This window comes from Ascaphus truei, chromosome 3 (assembly GCF_040206685.1).
Source record: "Ascaphus truei isolate aAscTru1 chromosome 3, aAscTru1.hap1, whole genome shotgun sequence".
Classification (NCBI taxonomy): Eukaryota; Metazoa; Chordata; class Amphibia; order Anura; family Ascaphidae; genus Ascaphus; species Ascaphus truei.
This window is the reverse complement of record NC_134485.1, coordinates 102,115,855-102,139,321: the sequence shown is the minus strand read 5'-3', so window position 1 is coordinate 102,139,321 and position 23,467 is coordinate 102,115,855. Positions and strand designations below refer to the sequence as shown.

The 23,467-nt window shown below is 41.1% G+C and overlaps 1 protein-coding gene across 1 annotated transcript in view; it reads left to right on the top strand.

The window, feature by feature from the left end:
• LOC142490952 (acetylserotonin O-methyltransferase-like) overlaps positions 1–18,777 on the top strand; it is a 46,758-nt gene extending 27,981 nt beyond the window's left edge. The window contains exons 5-8 of the mRNA XM_075593326.1: positions 9,081–9,199; positions 10,002–10,142; positions 17,337–17,459; positions 18,548–18,777. Of these exons, the coding sequence (XP_075449441.1) occupies positions 9,081–9,199; positions 10,002–10,142; positions 17,337–17,459; positions 18,548–18,759 (595 nt within the window). The 3' untranslated portion in view covers positions 18,760–18,777. The remainder of the gene's footprint in view (positions 1–9,080; positions 9,200–10,001; positions 10,143–17,336; positions 17,460–18,547) is intronic.
• Positions 18,778–23,467: the final 4,690 nt, after the last annotated feature.

Sequence of the window (23,467 nt, the reverse complement as noted above, 5' to 3'; positions counted from 1 at the left end):
GGAAATTGTATTTGCTTTCCTTAGCAAGTACAACTTTGAGTGGGGGAGGAGGCTTGATTGTCAATCTTGCTTGTTCAACCCCAATCATAAGGTAATCAGATTTATGCATCCCCTACCTGTAAATGAATAGTTGCCTTCTTGAGACATTTGTTTCTAAACATTTGCCCAGAGGGAAATTAATGCCCACTGCTATCCACACACATTTCAAACAACAGTAGTTGACAAGGTAAAAGCCAATGCCAGGGATGTAATAAACAGATGAGAACTAAGGAAAAACCAAATAGATCAGCACAACACGAGCTATCACTTTGTCCTCATGTCTTTTTGCTACTTTAAAGTGAGCCGATTAATTTTCAGTCTTGTGATATATAGAATATGGATGGGACCACACTCCAAAATCAACATCTGCTTGCAGGAGATTAGAAGAGAGAGAAGAGAGAGAGAAGAGAGAGAGAAGAGAGAGAGAAGAGAGAGAGAAGAGAGAAGAGAGAGAGAGAAAAGAGAGATAAAAGAGAGAAAAGAGAGAGACTCCCCAAGACTCAAGGAGTGGGTAAGATCTCTTCAAGATATTTCAATGATGTTTATGGACATAGATGAGTACCAGTATGTGTTATATTTCCTCCAATGAGGTCACATCAAGGCGAAATCTAGCATTATTGATTGCTTCCTTCAGGAGAAGTTATATTGATTTTTGACTGGTCACTCACATATCACACTATATAATATACCCACTCCATGTTAGAGTCATATGCATGAGCCCTACATTTGAATTATTGATGTTATTGCATGAAGATTTCACCATCTTTGGAGCACCCACTCTCTATTTATATTAGCTGCAGATGGCTAGTATATAGTTTGCAAATACTAAGAAAAATTATAAAGAAAGGAAAGAAAAACCCCTAGCTGAGTAAGTAAATTAGTTTTCTTAATGAAGCCTGACATAATAAAGGTGAAGCCCGGCTAGCTACCGTCTGGTGAGAGTGATCCCGGTGTTAAAAGGCTGTCTCCGGTGACACATATTATTAATGACTTCAAAAATTAAAGACAGCTCCCTCTTGATATGCCTCGTTATAACGCGATACGCTACAATGGATCCACATATAACATGTGAGAGTGTGGCTCATGTTTAAAAAAAAAAGTAATTTACATTTAAAAAATTTTTTTTTAACATCTTACCAATGCTTTATTGCTAACAGATAGTCACATACACTTGCGCCTGCTCCACCCTCCATGTATCCGGTTGAGAGGGGGGAAAAAAACAGTTTCAACAATGACTTTCATGTGCATGATGCAAGTCACTCTGAGTTTTGCAACAACAAACCAATCAATTTAATATGTGTAGCTGTGGATTAGGTGTTTGTTCCTGATCTTGCACTGCATGATCAATTGAAGTATTTCTAGTTTGACTATTGTTGTAACCTCTGATTACTGTAATTTGGACTCTGATGCTCAATGGGCAGAGCTAACCAGCCAAACTTTAACTGCTGACATATCTGCTGTATGCTAATCATCTGTGGTGTGGGTTAATAAAGTAGCAAACTGCACCAGAGAGGCTCCTTTTTTTTTTTTTTTTTTTGAAGGTTAAAAAGTTTATACTTTAATAATCATGGCATACGGAGAACATCAGGTGAACACTCTGACGCGTTTCAGGCAAACGCCCTTTATCAAAACTTTATAACTTTTTTTTTTTTTTAAATCTTTTTTTTCCTTTATTGGAGACACATAAGAAAAAAGAAATACAAACAGTGATACAGTCAATGGGGTACATTTAGGGATGAGGATAGCGTAACTTGACTGCGATACGAATCTGGGGTCTCAATAAATCGTTTTCTTGGTTTTTGAGCAAGAAATGTAGGGGGTACGCAGGACGGGGCGATAGTTGGGGATGACAGAAGAGGGGGCAGATGGGGTGGGGGGGGGGAGGTAGTGGGTTCGCACTCCGCTCTATCCGCCTATTTTGTTGATAGGTCAATTGTTCGGACCTAGTTGGGGGGAAGGGTGAGAGGCTCCTTTTCAAATAGTCTCTGGACTTCATTTTGGGGGGGGGGGGGGTAGATGGGAGAGGAGGAGAACATTAAATCTATGCCTGCTAGTTCATTGCTGCATAACAAGATGAGAACTGAGGCCTCGTTCAGGGTGCAGACTTCAGAGGCAGGGCGTGCTGCCATGCGAGCTGCCGTGGGACACAAAGTTTTCAAATTGAATACTGGTTGTCAGGGTCGCAGCTGCCCTGTCTCCTAAGTAGGGAGTTGACGCTGGCTACAGTTTCAATAAACAAGCCAAGTCGTTTTTTGAAGCTGCAGCAGTGTCACTGGGACCTCGGCAGCCAATGAAATCATTCTTGAGAATGATTTCAAGACTGCAGCCTCGATCCCTAACCTCAGGTCTGTAGCCCCGCCCCCTCCTCAACTCCTGAAAAAGTCTGCTGGGGATGAACACACATCGCCCAGCAGACTGCCGCCCTCCCTCCCAAACGCCCTCCCTCCAACTCCTGCCTCTGGCACCTTGAACGAGGCCTAAAACAGAGAACATCTAAAAGGTATTTTTTTAATTTTTTTATGTTATTTCAGTGTTTCACTGAAGACCTATTCTGCTGGTACTGGGAAAAGTCCAGATAAATGCTCATCTAACATGACAAGTTCGCACGTTTACAATGAAGGACACAATTTGCATCCATTTCATTCTTGCTTGTTGCTGGCACTGAATGAAATACCTGTATTGCATGCTGGATAATTTTTACCCAGAAGCACAGAATCGGGGGTAGCCTGTAGGAAGTACACGGTGTAAAAGATTGAGAGAGCCTGCTGGCTCAAACCCAATCTTACCTCCCCCCTGTGCAACAAAGGATAGAAGAGATGTGAGATATACCCCAGGGACCTCTAGGATGAGCCAGCTTTCTTCTCTAGCATTGCAAGGGCTTGTGGTATTACAGGGAGAGAGCATCAGTTTACTGTGTCAGTGTGCATATGAGGGAGGAGGAGGCAGGGAGTGTTCCGTTTGCTAATTACACTGCAAGCTGGAGAGTCAGCTGCTCTGACTTCACTGCAATGGAAATGCTACCTCAAGCTGTGCTCCTTTTAATGCCATGTGTTACTCCAAATCTAGCTATCAGCGAACCACGCTGCTTGCAGCCTTTTAAAGTTTACTCCCATAACAAAATATATATATTCTGTTTGCATATTTGTATTTTGTTTGTTAAAAAAATGAATACAATGCTGCAACCAAAAAAAGGAAGAGAAGCAAAACACCTTCCTTGTGTGAAGTTGGGTGGTCGTTGTTTGTGCTTGTAGGCAGCCGCAAAGGGCATGCCGCAATCCAGATCTCACACACATACACCACCCCCCCCCCCCTTGAGATCCTACCCTCTTCACCACACAGGCTTCTCCTGCACGCGTGCATGTGCCCCCCTCCCTGGAAGCAGATGAAGCAAAGTTGCAGATGCCGGGTAAGTCATTACGGCGGCCATTTTTCCCCCCGCGATCCCAGTTATAACACGTGGCAACGGGTGGACCCCAACCACCGCATTATAAGGGGGTTCAGCTGTTTATATTTCGGAAGCCACAGAATGGTATTGTCTAGTCATTTTTTATTTTATATATATATATATATATATATATATATTTATATATATATATATATATAATATAAAAAATGACTAGAGCTTGAGACAAAAGGTGGCACCGAGTGCTCATTTGCATGTCATTTCCCAGAATCCCTTGCTGCAGTGGAAGCGCTGTATGCTGGGCGATAATGGGGAATGACAGGGTTGCAGACCTGTCTAAGACATGCAAATGAGCATACAGTAATATTTACAGTTGCTTTATGCTTTACTGTGGAGGGTTTTTGTCACTTTTTTTACCCACGATAACCTTAATAATAGTGGTGATTACCTAGTCTAGTCTCAAACCACCTTGCCATTAAGACCACCCTCACACGGATGATACCCATCAAGGTTGAAACATGTCTGTGAGTGGGTTTAATGGCTTTGCATCTCATCCCAGCCTCTGTCTAAAAGCTGTGTTTAAAACAGCATGCATTGGCTTGAAGATTTGCTTGTGTAATACGAGCTTGAGACAAAAGGTGGCACTGAGTGCTCATATGCATGTCATTTCCCAGAATCCATTGCTGCATTGGAAGCGCTGTATGCTGGGCGATAATGGGGAAAGACAGGGTTGCAGACCTGTCTAAGACACGCAAATGAGATGAACCGCATTGATTTCAGCCTTAGCGACCCCCTGCTTCCCGAGTTACAGTCCCTTGTATTTAAATCCCCCGTCACGTGATGCGGACGATTTAAAAATGGTGGCGGTACGGCATCCGATGCCCTTTAACAGGACCTGTAACTCGGAAGCAGGGGGTCTCTGATGCTGAAATCAAAGCGGTTCAGATCAGGAGACGCCCTGCTTCCGCACACTATTAATACAAATGACATTAAAGCAGATTCATTACCTTAGCGGTTATCCGCTAAGGCAATGAAGGGGTTAAGGCACAATAGCAGCTTTATTGGGGCAGTGGGGTTGAGTGAAGGGGTTCTTGCCAAGAGTGGGTTATTGGGCCTACCGAGAAGGTTGCAGGAGGAGTTAACCCCCCCTTCATTACCATAGCAGTAGTTATCGCTATGGTAATAAAGGGGTTAACCCCCTCGAGACCCAGCTGGTAGACCTAATAACCCAAGGGTAGGTAGGGGTAGACGGTCCCCCCAAACAGACGAGTGCTACAGAGTATACAGTCCCGGTTGAGATAAGATATCAATAATGCCAACACATCCGAAATTGATGGAGCGAGAACAATTATATAAATAACTATGAATGACTATTAAAGTTGACAAATTCAACCCCTATTGAGGGAGGTGGCCTAGCGATGAGACATCATGAAGGAGAAGGGGATGACCGGTGGAGGGCTCGCAACCAAAACCGGGCCCCCATCTACATGGCCAAATCACCTGGGGAAATTGAAAAAGTCACTTACTGGATCCCGTTGCTCCGTCCGGTAGGCGTGCTTCTGGCTGTATACTATCAGCGAACAAACCTCCAATGAAAAGAGAAAATCAGCGGGCACCGCTGGGCAAAAATATAAGGCTGGACTGTGCGGTTGCAAACAAAATGAGTTTATTAAATCCTGCACAAAAAGGGAAGTTAAAAAGGGATGTCCCCCGGTGGAACTCTAACGCGTTTCACCCCTATGGGGCTTTGTCAAAGAGTACAGCCTCTCGATATACAACCTGTTATATAGCAAACCGGAACCGGAAGTGACACGCACCCGCCAATCATGCGGACCATCAGCCGAGAGTGGTCAGCGCAGCTGGAGGAACAGCATGAACAATCAGAACGGGTCTATACTAACAGGGATATAAGGATAATACAAACCACAATAAAAAAGAGACATACTGTATGTGAGAAACATATTAAAAAGGCATGTTAAACATTAAACATATATACATGCCAGTTCGGAGAGAAGTCATAATAAAACAAGTTAATCATCTTCAACCAATTACAATCTGTGTGATGAGGATATAAATGTATTTAAAGAATATACATCTGGATATATGTATTAAAATCAAATGGGGGGGGGAGGGAAGGGGAAATATACTTACAAAAATGAATGAATATAAGGTGCATTAAGTGGCACATGGAAAAACTCAAATTTGTTTAATAATATCTGTATATAATAATTGTTTAAATAAACCATATTAATGAAAGCTGGTTGTTTGATCTATGGTTGATTATGTTCTCCATTGATCACAAATGAAGAAATTGGAGGAGATATCAAGTCATGCAGAACATAACACGTGTGTCCAAACGTTGTTACTGTATATAGATATCAAACAGACAGTCATTCTCAACAGAGTACCTAGTTCTTAGCTGATGAGTAATTAATAAAAAACGGGTTAATACCTGGTCATATGGATCGAAATATTAGGAATGCTCAGGATGACCATGTCTAAATAGTTATTTATCCAATATGACCACAATTTCTCACAGAACCAGCATTCTTAATCAATAGATATATAGTATATCATTAGTTACTTAGATGTTAACTGTAATGGATTCTGGAGAAAAAAATATTTTTAAACTATAAAAAAGGACACAATAAATATCCCACAGTTATGTTATAAGAAGTGCCAGTTTGGTTACATCAGAATGTAACAAAATGATATACAATGTTTACAGGGAAGCATGCCGCAACCAGTGTGACTAAAAAATTGTCTCAGAGGTTTCAATAATAATCCCTGGACAGAATGTATTATGCACAACATATTCAGGAACCCACTGAAAAAAAAGTATGTGTATGTCCTGACTGTTAGAAAGTACCAATATGCATTTGAAAACAATATTTTAAAGGAAATGTTTTAATTCCCAATCGACATTAATGCCGTTGGGAATTAAAGTGTCCATCGTGAAAATCCAGAACATTTCTTTTTGATTTAAAATGTTCTGACGATCCCCACGTCTGGCTATAGATGGAACATGCTCAATTCCGCTGAACTTGAGCAAATTTAATTTACCCATTAAACATTCAGCAAAATGTCTGGCGACTGGGAACCTTAAATCATTATTTTGTACATTCATTACCACTCTGTTTCATTACACAACATAGCCGACAGGCAAATGCAATTCGCTCCATTATCACCTGTTCCAGATCTTCAAGGTAGGTGGTGTTGGATTGATTTTGATGATGTCACGGTACAAGAGCTTACAGAAACGACAGGATTCGGACTGTCAACGCTACTAAAGGTAAGAAAAATATTGATTGTATATAATTTTATTTTTACAGGTTTTTTTTTTTTGTATTTTTTTTTCTTTTTATGTTTTTCATTGCCCATTGACTGATAATGTATTAATCTGTGCCAGTTTAGGGTACAGAAAAATACAGTGACAGACAATGCATTTTTTGGCAAATGCTTATTTCTATTGATTGTTGTTTCATCTGTTTATTGTTTGGCTTAAATTGTTTGTAATTTGGATGGCTTGTTTTTATATATTTTTCCGATTGTTTTCCGTTTTTAATTAATGATTTATTTGTTGGCTACTGGTTTTAATTGATGTGTTGGCTAGTTGTTTTATTAATTAATTAATTTGTTGGCTAGTGGTTTTATGCATTGAATTGCTTGTTTGGCTAATGGTTTTATTTCTTGAATAGTTTGCTTGGCTAGGTGTTTATTGAATTGTATTCTTATGTTTTGTAATAACAGATTTTTATTATTGTCCTGTTTTGGAGATAGATAAATATTATTGATGTGGCGCACTATTAGGCTTTTTAGTTATTTTATTGTTGGGGTGTTTAGGTGTTTGTATATATATTTTATTATTCTGTGTTTTTGGCCTTCATGCTTTTTGATTAGGTTGCCCATTGACTGCTATAGTGGGTTATGCCCATATTATATGGGCACGATATACCACTGTACCAATCAATGGGTATAGTGTGGGTATATTGGGCCCGGGTGGGTGGTTAGATCTCCCTGGTATGTATCGGGGGAGGGTGGGTTAACCCCTAAATTACTATTGTGGTTAATGACTGCTAAGGTGGTTAAGCTGTTAGGAGCCATTAAATTAAATTTTTTATTGTATTGTTTCTTGCAATCAGGATGAGGACTCCCTTCATGCTGGCAGGGGTTAGTGCAAGTTTTATTTACTTTATGTTGTTGGTTGATGTTTTATTTTAAATTTGCAAATTCACTATTATCCATATGGGGATAATAGTAATTTTGCCCATTGCTGTACTGTATGCATCGGGGGCGAGGGGTGTGTTTATATCCGTGTATTGCACTTTTCATTTTTTCGGAACAGGATTTGAACCGCAGGCCAGTGGGCCCCCGGACACCCACGGAGACCACCTGGAGGCCCCTGGACAACCGTGGAAACCACCCAAGGACCCCCAGACACCTGCGGGGACCACCTGGAGGCCCATGGTCACCCACGAGGACCACCTGCCGGGCTCTGGTATCAATCCGGTGCAAAAAAATAACAAATGCTTTTATGTGGGGGTACAAGGGGTGGGTAGGTTGTGTATTGGTGGTTAGTACATATTGTAACGTTTATTGGGGGCAGAGGGGGTGAGTGAAATTGGGTGTTTCTGGTACTGATATTAATGTGTATAACCCCCGGCGATTCCCGGCATCAATAAGAGGCAGGAAAAATGCATTTTTTTTCTATGTCCTCTATTGGCACTTCTCAGCAGTTTCTCACCACCCTCACAGCAACTTTTCCTGGCGGGAGGATTTTGAGAGGAAATCGCCATTCTAGAGCTGCGATAGGCCCTGATAACCTACTCGAGGCTTCTAGAATTGCACGTATGTGAAAACCTGCCAATAAGTGGCTTATCGCCTCTCGTTGGCGTTTTTTTTTTCTCGCCTCCAAAATATGCCGAAAAGTACTTTTCTGGCGACTTATCAGAGATTACTGATTAACTGTAGGCTTATCGGCGCTAATAGAAGGGGCGTGCAAACTATTTTTGCTGTGTCCCCCTGACAGGTCTCCTCCGATGTTGCAACCTCCCCATACCTCGCGTGGCCTCAAATGACACCGCAGGGTCGTGTGGCGTAATTTGATGTCACGTTACCATGGCAACCATGACATCACATGATCCCGGGCGCCTCATTGCCATGGTCAAGCGTACTGAAGCCGGCTGAACCTCGATAAGTAGAGGTTGCAGAGGCGTCGCGCGGTCCCCCGGCATTTAATTTAAATGCCTTGGGGAAGAGCGTGGGACCTCTGCAACCGACCGTGCCCCCCCAAAAAAATATTGCGCCCCCACAGTTTGCGCACAACTAGTTTATAGCATAAGCCCCATAGTTTGTTATTGAAATGATTTTTCATACACAGTGGCATGTTACTTGATACCATTTAAATAAAAACAAAATGACTGTATGTCTATTTTTTATTTATAGTCAGTAGTACATTTATGACTCTTGGTACAGTACAGAGGTTGAACATTTTAAGCACTCAAACAAACTACCAATAACTATATGCTGACACCCTTCTATGATGTTTGATGTTGGCCTTTTTTTTATACAATTTCCAAATGTAATGAATATTTCAAAAATATTATTAAGGACTAATAGATTTTATTGATTACTGCAGGTCAGAGGATCAGATGAAATATGTAATGGGTTATATGGACTCAATATGGAATACATGCGGAAAAGATGTGATTGCAGCTTTTGACCTCTCTGCTTTTAGCACAGTGTATGATCTAGGAGGTAAAGTCATGTAAATTAAATATATATTTTATTAGAATTCCAATAATTAGTGATTGTAATTTAACCTTCTCAGTGACTGAGTTTAGTGCAGTGCACTAATCAGTATCACTAAAGTGCATGTCAGATAAATTAAGAAATTAGATGATGCAAGAGTATTTCTGTACTAAACAATTTTATGAGCAATCACATAGACTAATTTCTAACAGCTCAAAGATCTACTTTATCTCTGTATATCAAACTGGTTAGAAAATCAGAGCTCATTTCATTTTGTGAATTAATAATTTTTTTAATTAACTCATATGTAATCTGGACATATTTGTACAGTTATAACAGCCGTTATTGCTCCAGCTGGAGCGCTGCAGCGGGACACACACAACGCACCAGTGGGAGCAACCGCCATTCTAAACGCACTATTGCTGGTGCACGCAAGTAGCTGCGATAACATCTTCTACATCTATATTTGGTCATGATGATGAAGCCAGAATAAAAACTTTGTGAAGAATGATATATTTTGGGAGTTATTTGCGAGAATAAGGTGGCTTATACTGTTCAATATTGGTCATTGCACTGCGATGGACCGCATGCAACCATATTAAATAAGGCTCTTACTGTAAATATTAGTCATTATCACACTGAGGTGGCAATTCTTTCTACCTTTAAATTTTTTTTGTATAATAGTATCCTCTAACTTGACAAAGATGTATGTTTCCCTGAATTGGTATGACTATAAGGAAAAGTAGCTTTAATTTCTGTTTATCAAACAACTCAATCCAAAACCCTATCAATTTGTTTGTTTTGTTAGGATGCTCAGGAGGTCTGGCCAAGCAATTTGTCTCTGTGTATCCTGAATCAACAGTTACCATTCTGGATATGCCTAAAGTAGTGCAAATGGCAAAGAAACATTTTATAACTGACGAGGAACATCGGATATCTTTTCATGAAGGTAACATTTTATTTGTAAGATAATTCCATAAACTAATAAGATTGGAAATAAAAACAATGCTAGATAATTTAAATGAAAATCAAATCCACTTCTGTGTTTTTGCCAAATATACTTTTACTAATGTTTTTATTACATTGGGCATTTCAATTAAGATCCACTTTGTCAGGATTACACAAATTACTTTTTTGGACTAATGGCAGTGGCATCTTTAATCAGTTATCTTTTAATACTTCCGTTGTAACCCAAAACTTTGGAGTGTTTTTACGATCGTTTCTTGATCTACTTTGTGCCTGTTTGTAAACTGTTGTGTTTGGAGGTAAATTGTTTTTTCTTTTGTTGGTTTGTTTGCCTAACGATGGCAACATAATTAGTTGACATAGATACTGGGAATGAACGATCATTTCTAAATAAGAATAGAATTAAACAGATGCATAGAAAATAGAAATATTCTCATTTTACAAAAGAAGTCAGTACAAAATGATTGTACATGAATCTTTCTAACAAGGCCAGTTACACTGATACATTTTATTTTGCCCTTTATTTATATGGAACTGACCCTTTAATGGAGCAGTCCCACTTAGCTTGGAAACATTTTGTAAACTTGGCTATGTAAATAGCTTCCATAACCAAGTATAAAGTTGTTTTTGCAAATTAATAGTATTTCATTTCAGAGGACGCTGAAAATGATAGAACACACAGACACACAGACACACAGACACACACACACACACACACACACACACACACACACACACACACACACACACACACACACACACACACACACACACACACGTGATTCAAACTCTGACTAAAACATGTAGAACAGCGTTGTGCAAACTGGAGGTCGCGCCCCCAAGAGAGGCGCTAGATTTTCTGGGGGGAGATGTGACAGTTAAATGGGTACCGCGCTCTTCCCCCAGGCATTTAAATTAAATGCCGAGGTCCGCGCGAGGCCTCTATAATACACTTATCTTCCCTTCCAATGACGCGTCGTCCTGGTAACTCAGCGTGAATTGACACCACAGGGTCACGTTACTTTGGTGACATGCCGTCACATGACTCCGCACGTTATTTAACACCTTGGTCGAACGGGGGGGGGGTATGGGGTGCGAGGCGCCGAGAAGAGCAGGTAGGGGTGCGCGAGGGGAAACGTTTGAACATCCCTGATGTAGGACATTTTAAGTTGATTTGAACTCCGAATCAAACTTTAGACTGAACAAACTAGGAATCAAAATTCAAAAAAGGAGCATCCAGTTTAAAAAGAAAATGTTTTATTGTTTAGAGAAAACCCACAATCTATTTAATGTTCAAAAAGGTTCGACCAAATTTAGATTTTTACATCCTTTTTTTTAATTCAAAACCAATGGCAAAACCAACACACACCCCCACCCAAAAAAAACCCACCAGTGATAGTACCTACCCGTAATATATATATATTACGGGTAGGTACTATCACTGGTGTTTTTTTTTTGGGTGGGGGTGTGTGTTGGTTTTATATACACACACACATCCTCTTTGAATTCTATGGTTTTACATATCAGAACATAACAATCATCTGTTCCCTTGCAGGTCTTTAAATTAGATAAATACAACCTCAGATGAACAACAACACATGACATATTACACCGCGTCATGATTTATTTAACAAAAATAAAGCCAAAATGAAGAAGCTATATGTGAAACACTAAGTACGTCCTTACGGCTTCCATAGGAATTAATATGCTAAGTAGCAGACAGGTGCTGCTAATCAAATGCCCTTGATTAATTGACATCAGCAAGTGTGACCACCTCTAAAAAAGCCGAAGTTTTAGCAGTTTGCTGGTCTGGAGCATTCAGGTGTGTTAACACAATGCCAAGGAGGAAAGACATCAGCAATTGTTGCTGCCCATCAATCTGGTAAGGGTTATAAGGCCATTTCCAAACAATTTAAAGTCTATCATTCTACAGTGAGAAAGATTATTCAAAAGTGGAAAACATTCAAGACAGTTGCCAATCTTCCCAGAAGTGGACGTCCCAGCAAATTCATCCCAAGGTCAGACCGTGCAATGCTCAGACAAATTGCAAAAAAAACCAAGAGTTACATCTCCGACTCTACAGGCCTCAGTTAGCATGTTAAATGTTAAAGTTCATGACACTACAATTAGAAAAAGACTGAACAAGTATGGTTTGTTTGGGAGGGTTGCCAGGAGAAAGCCTCTTCTCTCTAAAAAGAACATGGCAGCACAGCTTACTGCAGGTTTGCAAAGTTGCATCTGAACAAACCACAAGACTACTGGAACAATGTCCTTCTGAGACACGAGACCAAAGTGGAGATGTTTGGCCATAATGCACAGCGCCACGTTTGGCGAAAACCAAACACAGCATATCAGCACAAACACCTCATACCAACTGTCAAGCACGTGGTGGAGGGGTGATGATTTGGGCTTGTTTTGCTGCCACAGGACCGGGAACCTTGCAGTCATTGAGTCGACCATAAACTCCTCTGTATACCAAAGTATCCTAGAGTCAAATATGAGGCCATCTGTCTGACAGCTAAAGCTTGACCGAAATTGGGTAATGCACACAGGACATGCTCCAAGCACACAAGCAAATCAATAACAGAATCGCTGAAATTTCTATTTGGGACATAAAGTGGTTAAACTAAGATAAAGACATTGCACAAACTGCAACCCATTTACACTTTGCGATATCAAACATTTCGCTACAAGCTAAACACCGTGTGTAAAGTCTTTATTTAGGGCACAAAGTGGTTAAATTAGGAAAGAGACAATGCATAGATTCTAAGAGTAAACGCTAAACAATCATTGCCTATTCACTTAGTACATTGGAGTCCTACCCCAGCAGCTTACTAACCCTAACTGTGTTAACATCTAGCTGGCCTCTTGGCAAAGGGGCCACAGTGGACCCTGTTTGTTCCTTGGATTCAAAATTAAAATTTTCAGAGAGACTCCACTGAGATACAAATACAAAAAATGTCCCCGGCGCAAAGTGTGGTGATGATAATTACAGTACCATATCGAAAGACAGTCCTGTTTGAAAAGTCAGTCCTGGTAGTAGAATGATTCATCAACAATGTGAGGTAGATTTTCCTCTAGCCGTGTTCCCTTATGTTGTCTGCAATAACAGATAAAGAAAACACACCATTGCGCAGTATATAGACTCAATTGCCCCAACCTGAAGAGGAAAATCCCTACTTACAGGATATTTTCTTGTTTATTCGGGGGAGAGAATCTGTTCTTTGGCTCTCTTCCTCCACCTTGATCTCCACGGGCCCCTCGTGGTTCCTAAGGTGGCTCTCTTCAACTCGGTCTGCGTCGTCCCAGTAGCAGCATACACCGCAACAACCGTGGTTGGAGAAAATTGAAAGACAGCCTAGTGTACTCCGCAAATTTTATTTAACAATGTTAAAAAGCAGCGATGTTACACTCACATTTTGCGAGGGCAAACATGCCGCTCAAGAATGCCGTCCGCAGCCTGTGTCCGCTCGATGGTGTGTTGTTCACGACGTCGCGCGCCAACCGATGACGTCAGCGGCGCAGCGCCCGAAGTTCTCCCCACACCACGAGATACAACGCAGGTGACAGCTTACAACGTGCACTGTACTAGGCTCCTCCTCTCTACGCGTTTCGTGACGCTACGTCACTTCCTCAGGAGATCTCAACCACGGTTGTTGCGGTGTATGCTGCTACTGGGACGACGCAGACCGAGTTGAAGAGAGCCACCTTAGGAACCACGAGGGGCCCGTGGAGATCAAGGTGGAGGAAGAGAGCCAAAGAACAGATTCTCTCCCCCGAATGAACAAGAAAATATCCTGTAAGTAGGGATTTTCCTCTTCAGGTTGGGGCAATTGAGTCTATATACTGCGCAATGGTGTGTTTTCTTTATCTGTTATTGCAGACAACATAAGGGAACACGCCTAGAGGAAAATCTACCTCACATTGTTGATGAATCATTCTACTACCAGGACTGACTTTTCAAACAGGACTGTCTTTCGATATGGTACTGTAATTATCATCACCACACTTTGCGCCGGGGACATTTTTTGTATTTGTATCTGTATGGTATTGGATTTGAACAATCCATTGTTTATTGCCCCCTTGGCTGCATATGTAATCACATTGTAATCACTCAATTGTTGTTATCACACCAATTAGTCTATCACTTGGATCAAGCGCTGGTAGAGAGTTTTTTTTTAGTTAGACTCCACTGAGAGTTGTATCCTGCCAGGGTGCAAACTGCTGGGGACTGGAATATAGATTTGATGGAAACCGGCACCCCATGCCTTAGGATTGCAATAAACTATATATATTAATATGTCTATGGTTTTTAACATAATCCAAACCACCACAGTTATTTGGGATGTGAATGAGCATTAAGGTGTCTTCTGGTACTAGAAGGTCTGTTATGGCAGTGGTGCGCAATGTGGGGGGCGGGAGAATTTCCTGAGGTGTCGCGGCAGCTACAGAGGTCCCGTGCTCTCCCCCATGGCATTTAAATTAAATGCCAGGGAACCGTGCAAGGCCTCTGCAGCTTCTCCAGCCTGATCTTCGGTGACGTGTCGCCATGATAACCCGGCGTCAATTGAACCACTGGGTCATGTTGCCATGGGAACATCACGTGACCACGCAACGTAATTTGATGCCACAGCCGAGCAGGAAGGGGGGCGCGATCTGGGAGGTGAGTAGGCAGGGGACCTCAGGATCAAAACGTTGCGCACTCCTCTCTTATGGTACAGTACTGCTTAGTAAATAGGGTTCAGACATGATACGTGCTGATACTTGGAAGAGAACAAATTCCAGGCATGGGGCAGTGAGTTACAAAGGTTTTAAAGATATAAAAGAACAGTTCACATAAGTAAGGTTGAAAGGAAGCAGCCAGGAGCAGACAGCGAGAGGAGAGTAGGGGCATAGAAATACTCTTGATTGGCTCCTTATTAATCAGCTCTAGTGTAAGAATGAGAAGCCAGACAAGGGAATTAAGAAGTGTCACTTGGGACTTATCTGTTATTTTTCACATTACTAAGGACTTTTATGTTTGGTAACATTTAATATTATTTGTTCACATTTGATGATTGCACATAGTTTGTTGGTTTATGCACCATTGGTGCCGTTAGATAACATTTTTTCAAGCTTTGCAGGCCAAACGCTCTATGTGAAATCTATATTAAGTCTGTCGCCCACACAGCTTACCAAAACACTCCTCCTCACCAGCTTCTCCCCTACATACTCTTCTTATCACCTGCATCTCTCCTATCTTTTCCCTCTTACTCCCCTCACTATCTACCTCCCCTTTTCCCACTCACTCTCTCCACTCTCCTTTTTCTCACTCCCCCTATCTTCTGTTGCAATCCTCCTCCACCTCTCCGTTATCTCCACCCCCTCTTCTTGCCACTCCCCCGTCTTTTTCCCCTCTCTGTGACTTCCGGTCAGTCCTAACTTCTATGTTAGGACCACATAGGTGGGCTTCTGCCTCCTCTGCCGCTGCCTCCTCTATTTGCACCACAGTTAGGGACCGTGTAGCGGATCCCTACCTATGGCAGGCCACAGGCAACCCTCCCCATGGCCACAGACAGCTTTCCCGGGTCCCAGAGCTAGAGTTTTCATTGGGACCCCCCTAGTGTCAGCTGCTTTGGGAGACCCCCCCTGTATTTCACACATCCCCTGCCTCTTTCACACCCCACTTCTCCCTCAAACCCCCACCCCTCTCTCTCCAATACCCCTTCTCAAACACATTCAACTCCCCTTCCCAATACACACACAACCCCCACCCTTTACACATAGCCCTCCACACCCCAATACACATAACCCCTCAACCTCAATACACAACCACCCCATCCCCAATACACATAATAAATCTCCTCTCCCAATACACATACTGTAATAAACTTCCACCCGATACCCCCCAAACTATACATAATAACCTGTATACCCACTTGAAATAATAACCCCCCCACGTCCTCTCTACACATAATAACTACACACAAAAGTTATTTCTGGGACTTCCGGTCATACCTAACATCTGTGTTAGAACCACTCTGGTGGGCTTCTGCCACCTCTTCAACCACCTCCTACACCTGCATCAGAAGTAGGGACCAGGTTGCGGGTCTCTACCTTTAGTAGTCCACAGGTATCCTTCCTATGGCCACAGACGACTCTCCCAGGGCCCATGTACAGTGATGACTGAGCCCTGAATATTAAACTTCGTTTATCAGTACCTCGCAGAAAAGCAACAGTGACTTTTTCATGAACATTGCTCAGGGAACCGAGCCATTTTGCTGTATAAACACATACAAATGTGATGTTATTTCTATAGCGGGTATTCCTGTGCAAACCGTGGTTTGCTGAAAGCAGATATGAAAACACACACACAAACTTCTCTCCTTTATTTGGGGTGAGGCCTCCGTTCAGTGCAGGACAGATGTAAATGCTGGCGGGCCCAACTTTCGTCCAGCGAACGGGGGTTGTGATCATAGGGCAGGCTGAACCACAGCGGGGGAAAGCAGCCAACAGTGTCCCACAGCCAGATGTGGATGTTGGGGCCGACCTCTGGCAGGGGCCAATTTCCTGCACCGGCCGCCCGCCCGGGCCCCGCGCAACCACAGGTGTCACAACTCTCGATATTGATTGATTTATAGTATTACTATAAGATGTATTGTTGAATTTTGTGTGGTATAGAGGAAAGTTAGTAGAAGGTTACATTTACAATTACTAACATCACAGAGCGGGCATGAGCATTTTACAAAGAGTGGATCATAACTGTGCTATGGGAGAAGGAATGGGCAGATTAGCAAGAAGGTGATATAAAAAGAAAACTTTTTATTAATAATTTAAAAAAATATATATTATTGGTATACATTGCTGCAGCATCAGAACAGTGTACAGATTTGTACATGCACAGTCACTTCATGCACCAACATACCTAGATTCTAATTTGAGGGCTTCAAGCACAGGATGACAACGTGATTTACGCAATGACATGCAGGTCATGTTGGAATTCAAGCAAATTTCTCCCCCTCGAGAAGCACATACAATAATACCAGGTTACAGAATACTCTATATAAATCTATTAAAATACAATATGGACCCGTTTAATTTATAATGTGTTGTTTCTGCCATTTGTTTTATTTTGATATAAATTGTGTTCTATTGTTACTGCATAACGATGACAATTCCTTTGTTTTTTCTTCCATAGGAGATTTCTTTAATGACCCAATTCCCGAAGCAGACCTATTTATTATGGCTAGGATAATTCATGACTGGACAGAAGAGAAATGTTTACAGTTGCTGAATAACATTTACAAGTCATGCAAACCTGGTAAGTTCCTATTTTTGGAAAATTCACTATGACTTTTGATACAGGATTTTCAGTCATTGTCTAATTTATTATATAGTTGAGTATACAGTATCTAATATCAACTACAGTATACAGTATATCAACTTAAAGAATCATACAATTCCAATGAAAATAAACATATTATGATGAAAGTAATAAACACACCACAGTTTAAAGCTTCTTCTAACCAAAAACATGCTTTGAGGCCACATACTAATAATTGGTTCTGATCCCCACTGCTTAAATGTTTCTAACAAAACACTCTCAGACAACTCTCCTGCTTAGTGGGAGGGTAAATCGACATGGTATAACTGGCAAGAGTCTGTTTAGGGTGCTTAAAGCCATAGTGCTGCTAAAAGTTATGCTTTTTTCCACTCTATGAAAATGGGCTTTGGTTTGTATAGATATAGACTAATGTTAACTTTAAGACATTAAACACTTTACAGCCCATTCCAGATGTCTTATGGTTTAGCATTGCTTAATAAATATATGGCCCCTCACAGACCCATTCAAGTAAATTGATGTAAGGTTTCTTAAGACTTACTAAACATTTGTAAATATGGCCCAATGACATTAGGCTTAGCTTATGGTTTTACGCTGATCGTTACAATTAAGACAATGCAATCTAAAGTCAATGTGTTGACATGATGCTCAATAAATGGTTCTGGCAATTTATTATAAGAATCAGTGTGTATAGTTTTTTTGAGAAAGGGAGGATGTGATATCTTTTTTTTAATTTTTTATAGGGGTATTGACAGAACTTGCCATAATCACGACTTAACAGATATTATTTCAAAATGCATTTATTTTATATCTTTATGTATTCAAAGAAGTATGCATTGATTAATTCCATAATTTAAATTTGCATATGTATTTATTGTTATTTTGATAAGAAAATGTATTTCATTGTAAAATTTCACGACAAAAGATGCATTGAGGCATACATTTCATAAATCAACTAGACTACACCTACTTTTGAATATTGGGCTATTTTTACACCATAATGTTTCTTACCAAAAAATTTGGACCATATTTTCTTTGATACTGTTTTTATTATGTCACATTTAAAGGAGGTGGATTGCTGCTGGTTGAAGTACTTCTAAATGAGGATAAAAGTGGCCCTCTGACTTCCCAGCTGTGTTCGTTGAACATGTTAGTCCATGCAGAAGGGAAAGAGAGGACTCCCACTGAATATAGCAAGCTACTGACGGCCTCTGGCTTCAACGACATTCAAGTGAAAGCAACTGGAAAGATGTTTGATGCTATTTTAGGGAGAAAATAAACATGTGGCTTTTTCATCTTCCGTTGTATAAAACAGGATGGTCATGGTTTGTTTATAGAAAAATTGGATATTCTTTCAGTAATTGCAGACTGTAAGCCCTATTATTAGCATCTATGCAATTAATTATTACTCAGAAAATCATTGAAATACTGTATGTTGAAAAACACTAACTTTTAGAATATTAAAATATTTTGAAAGAATTATTGGCATCATGTGAATGCAGCTCAAGGTTTGGTTTTGTATTTAAAATGTCATATGAAAACATTGACCTAATTTTGTGAAAAAGGTCTGATTAAAATAATAAGTAAGTGTCCTGGAAAAAATATACATTTCGGCACATTAGTAATAAGAATCTGAAACCATAGAAACCTAGGAGGCGAACAATACAGTACAGTACATCTACTGTGTTTTATGTATTGAATTGTGTGTGCGGGACAGACCTCTGTTTGCTTAATTTAGATTGCTTTATGCACAATTAATAGAAGTTCAGAACCACTACTCTGTATAAAACCTGGACCAAAATATCTAAATATCAAATGTGACTAAGGAGTTTATTGACTGACTTGTTGGTCTAGTTCAGGGGTGGGCAACCTATTTTTCAATGTAGCCACAGGTGTGGCGAATTATAAGTAAAAATAGCCACACCATGCAAAAATTTAAAACACAGTGTGTGTGTATGTGTGTGTGTGTATATATATTTATATACACACACACGCGCGCACACGCATATATACATATATACATATACATATAGAATATATATAAATATATATATACACACACACACACACACATACACACACATACAGTATATACACACACACACATACACACACACACATACACGTATATACACACACACACACATATATATACACACACACACATATACACACACACACAGTATACACACACACATATATACACACACACACATACAGTGTACACACACACACACACACACATACAGTATACACACACACACATACAGTATACACACACACACATATACACACACACACATACACACACACATATACACACACACACACATACATACACACACACATATACACACACACACACACACACACACACACACACACACACACACACACACACACACACACCCCTCCACAGCGCTTGCAAAACTGGTCAATCGGCTTCCATAACACCCCCCCCCCTGATGCGGCGCCGTGAAGGTGAGAGAGGCAGATTGACAGCGGAGTGCTTCTCCGCATGGGGTCTGCACAGCTATGCAGAGCAGGAAACAGAACAGAGTTCTTGGAGGGGAAGGTAGCACTAGACTAGATCAATATTAAATTCGCCACAGTTAGCCTGCCAATTCGCCACAAGTGGCGAATGGCGATAGGGTTGCCCACCTCGGGTCTAGTTTGTATAATTATTATCCCTAGGAGACTGATTAAACACTGAAAAAAGTTACTGATAAATATATGTCCAAACAGTTAATATGCTCATAGAAAGCTGTTAGACAACAAGAGGAAATTAAAAAACAAACTGTGATTATCATTGTCACGTCACATGGCACCGCACCACCAGAGATCCCAGAATTGTGCCCTGACCCCTTACTGTATGCAGCCTCCAGAGTCTGTAATTTAGGCTCAACCCTGCTATATCCCCTATGGGCTTCCCTAAGAGAGAGGTCATAACTAGCAGGATAAAAGGAGCTAATAAACGTTAGTTTATAATGAATATGGTACAGCAACATGGTAATCCAACATCCCAGGATAGATACAACATAAATGGCAAATACCCACTAAATGGCTAGTCACTGTCCCCCAGGATGCCGCCAAGGTTTACCGATCCTTGGCTCTTTTAGTCAGTGTGATTGGCTCAAGGTGAATCCAAAGTATGGTCCAGAAGTGAAACAGTCCTCCAGTCCCCCCAGACATACAGGGAGAAATGGTAGAAAAAGTGTCTAGTAGAGCCTTGGCAACCTAGCCCTGTGTTGTTGGTAGCTTCCTGGCTACTTAGCTGGTGTGGTGGGGACCGCTGCCTGCCAAAGATAGATGCCCCAAAAGAGGGACAATTCTGTCCAGCGAAACAAAAAAAGGTCTCTTGGTTACCAGTACCTTGTCCCATGTGTTGGGGACCACCACCTGCCAAAGCGGCATGGAAACCAAAAATGTTCCCCTGGAGGCCACATAAGCTTGATTCTCCATGTAGCTCTCCTCTAGCAGAGACTACTGATATCCGCATATGTTCATGTGGTTTCTCTCCGACAAGACTCACCCCGACTTCTGAATACTCAAATTGGCTCAAGCCGACTCTTCACACAGAGACCACAGCTTCTGCTGAGAGAGGATCCTCCAAGAAAACTTTCTGTTAGCTCTTCGTACTTTGCTCCAGATCCTGAGCACACAGCTCTGCTGTCGGATCAGACCCAAACCTCTTCAGGATCCTCTCCCACAGGGTCTCTCCCAATGTTCCCCATCAGCTCTCTGCTAGTCCATCAGGTCTAACCTGGTTATCTTGGCTGGAGATCCCATTCACATAATGGGAACACTAGGTGTAGCTAATTACAGACAATGACTAGGTACAGCTTGGCTTTGAGCTATTGGGGTAGAACAATGCTCCAGCTTTGAAATACAAGACCCCTCAGTAGTTGGTCGACCCCTCCTCAATTCAGCATCCAACGGCCTAGAATAAAGATAATGGTAACACACCCAAAAACATACATAACATGAGGCTACTTGCCCATACAATAGGCTTCCCTCCACAGGCATACAATGCCTGATATTCACACAATGCTTACAGTGATTAAAAGCCCCATTGCAGAGAGTTCAAGTTAATGCCTTACTGTTGTCTGCGAAGTAGGGCAGAATGAGATTCACAGACTCAAAAGTAAATGCACTCACATACTTTCCTTAGGGAATCAGCATTTTCACAGTGGGTTGGGGAAGTGAAAAGTCCCCTTCTTTTACTTAGCAGATGATACCTCAGAGATATGGAGAAAACAAAAGATCCACAAATGGTGTAGAAAGTTTGGGTTCTTTATCATATTAAAAAGTAAAAACAATAGAATGCACACTTACAATGTGCATTCAGATAAAACACACATAATACTAAGGCTTAGCAGCCTCCCTTAACCCCTATCTCTTTCCCCCTAACTCTCTCTCCTCATCCCTCTTTCTCTCTCTCCTTCTATTTCTCTCGCCCTCTACTCTCTCTCTCTCCCCCTCCTTCTCTCCCGCTATTTGTTTCTACCATCACCCACTCTCCCTCTCTCACTCACATTTCCCCCCCTCTCGCTCACCCCCTCCCTCTCCACCTTCCTCTATTCCCCTCCTTCTCTCCCTCCTGCCACCCCTCTCCCCCCCCTCAGGAACCCCCAGTGCATCGGGTGGGGGGGGGGGGGGGGTGTTACATGGGGATTAAGGTGGGGGCATGCTCCTTTAATTTGTTCTGGGCCCCAAGATTTCTGTTGGCAGTATACATATCCTCCCTACACCACATTCATGGTTGAAAACACATGAGCACTATTCCCCAGCTATACTGTAGTATCCTAATCTTCTGAACAATTCACTTTCAGTTACAGACCTCTGCTGTGATGAATCTCAAACACTATTTATTTAGGCTTCACATCTTCAGTTTGTAAATCACATTTCATAAAGAGACCACTACAGTCACAAGAAACCCTTGCACACTTACTAGGTTGGTCTATTTAAAGGTACCCCAACTTGTTTTGACATAAATTCCAAACTAATTGAAAAAGATATTCTCACACACTGTAAGGATGAAAAAGTGTGTTGGAAACTTCTTAAAAAAAACAGTTGTCTGTACATATATAAAAGGTAAGTAAAACTTGGTACTTGAGAAAAAGGCACACCAAAGTATGTGTTGGTAAATATTAATTAGTTAAAATTAGTTAAAATAAAGTTAAAATAAAACTTGACTTTAATTTGAATTTACTCTAAAATAAATGGCATCCTAACACAAATAAACATAGTACCAATGGTGAATAAAATACAATAATAAATGTCTAGATCTAGGTATGTGAACTTATCAACCTGTTTGGACTAGAGATCACAACTTTGGGGTTAATATGATCAACAATGATTGAACCACCTGTGTACAGTATGGCGCAGACAACCCCCCTTGGGCTGTGTATTGTTTTTATCTACTGATCCCTGAATGGTATACATACAAAAGGGTCTACACATAAATACTCCAAATAGAGGAGTGTAGATAGTTAATGCTCCTGTAATGGGACAGAAATAGTAGTATTTTCATCTGTAGTGCTGTTTTGATTCAAAGTGGTGCAAACATTAAGGCTGCCTATGGTAATTATTTTCTCAAGACTCAAGTATAAAAAGTACCATATCTGGTCAGGAAACCACGTTTAGAGAACATCAACTGTTACAGATGTCTTGGTGTGTTAAGTACCTTCTAGTATGTGAGGTACACGGATCAGAATTCAAAAAGCTGTGAAATCCCCATAATAAGGGTTTATGACCATCTACTCTCAATCGGTATTGCTCAGAGCAAACCTCTTAGATAGCCACAATGAACCAATTCAATTATGGATACACTAGTATGAAATTAAGTGCTCCGTTGTAACTTTTTTCCTCTGTGGGATTCCTCACTCTGAGAGCTGTATTGTAAAATTGACCTTTGAAAATCTCTCCCGTGAGGGCAATCAAGCTGAAAGAGGGACTGCAGAGTCTACCTGCCTCAGTGATTATGC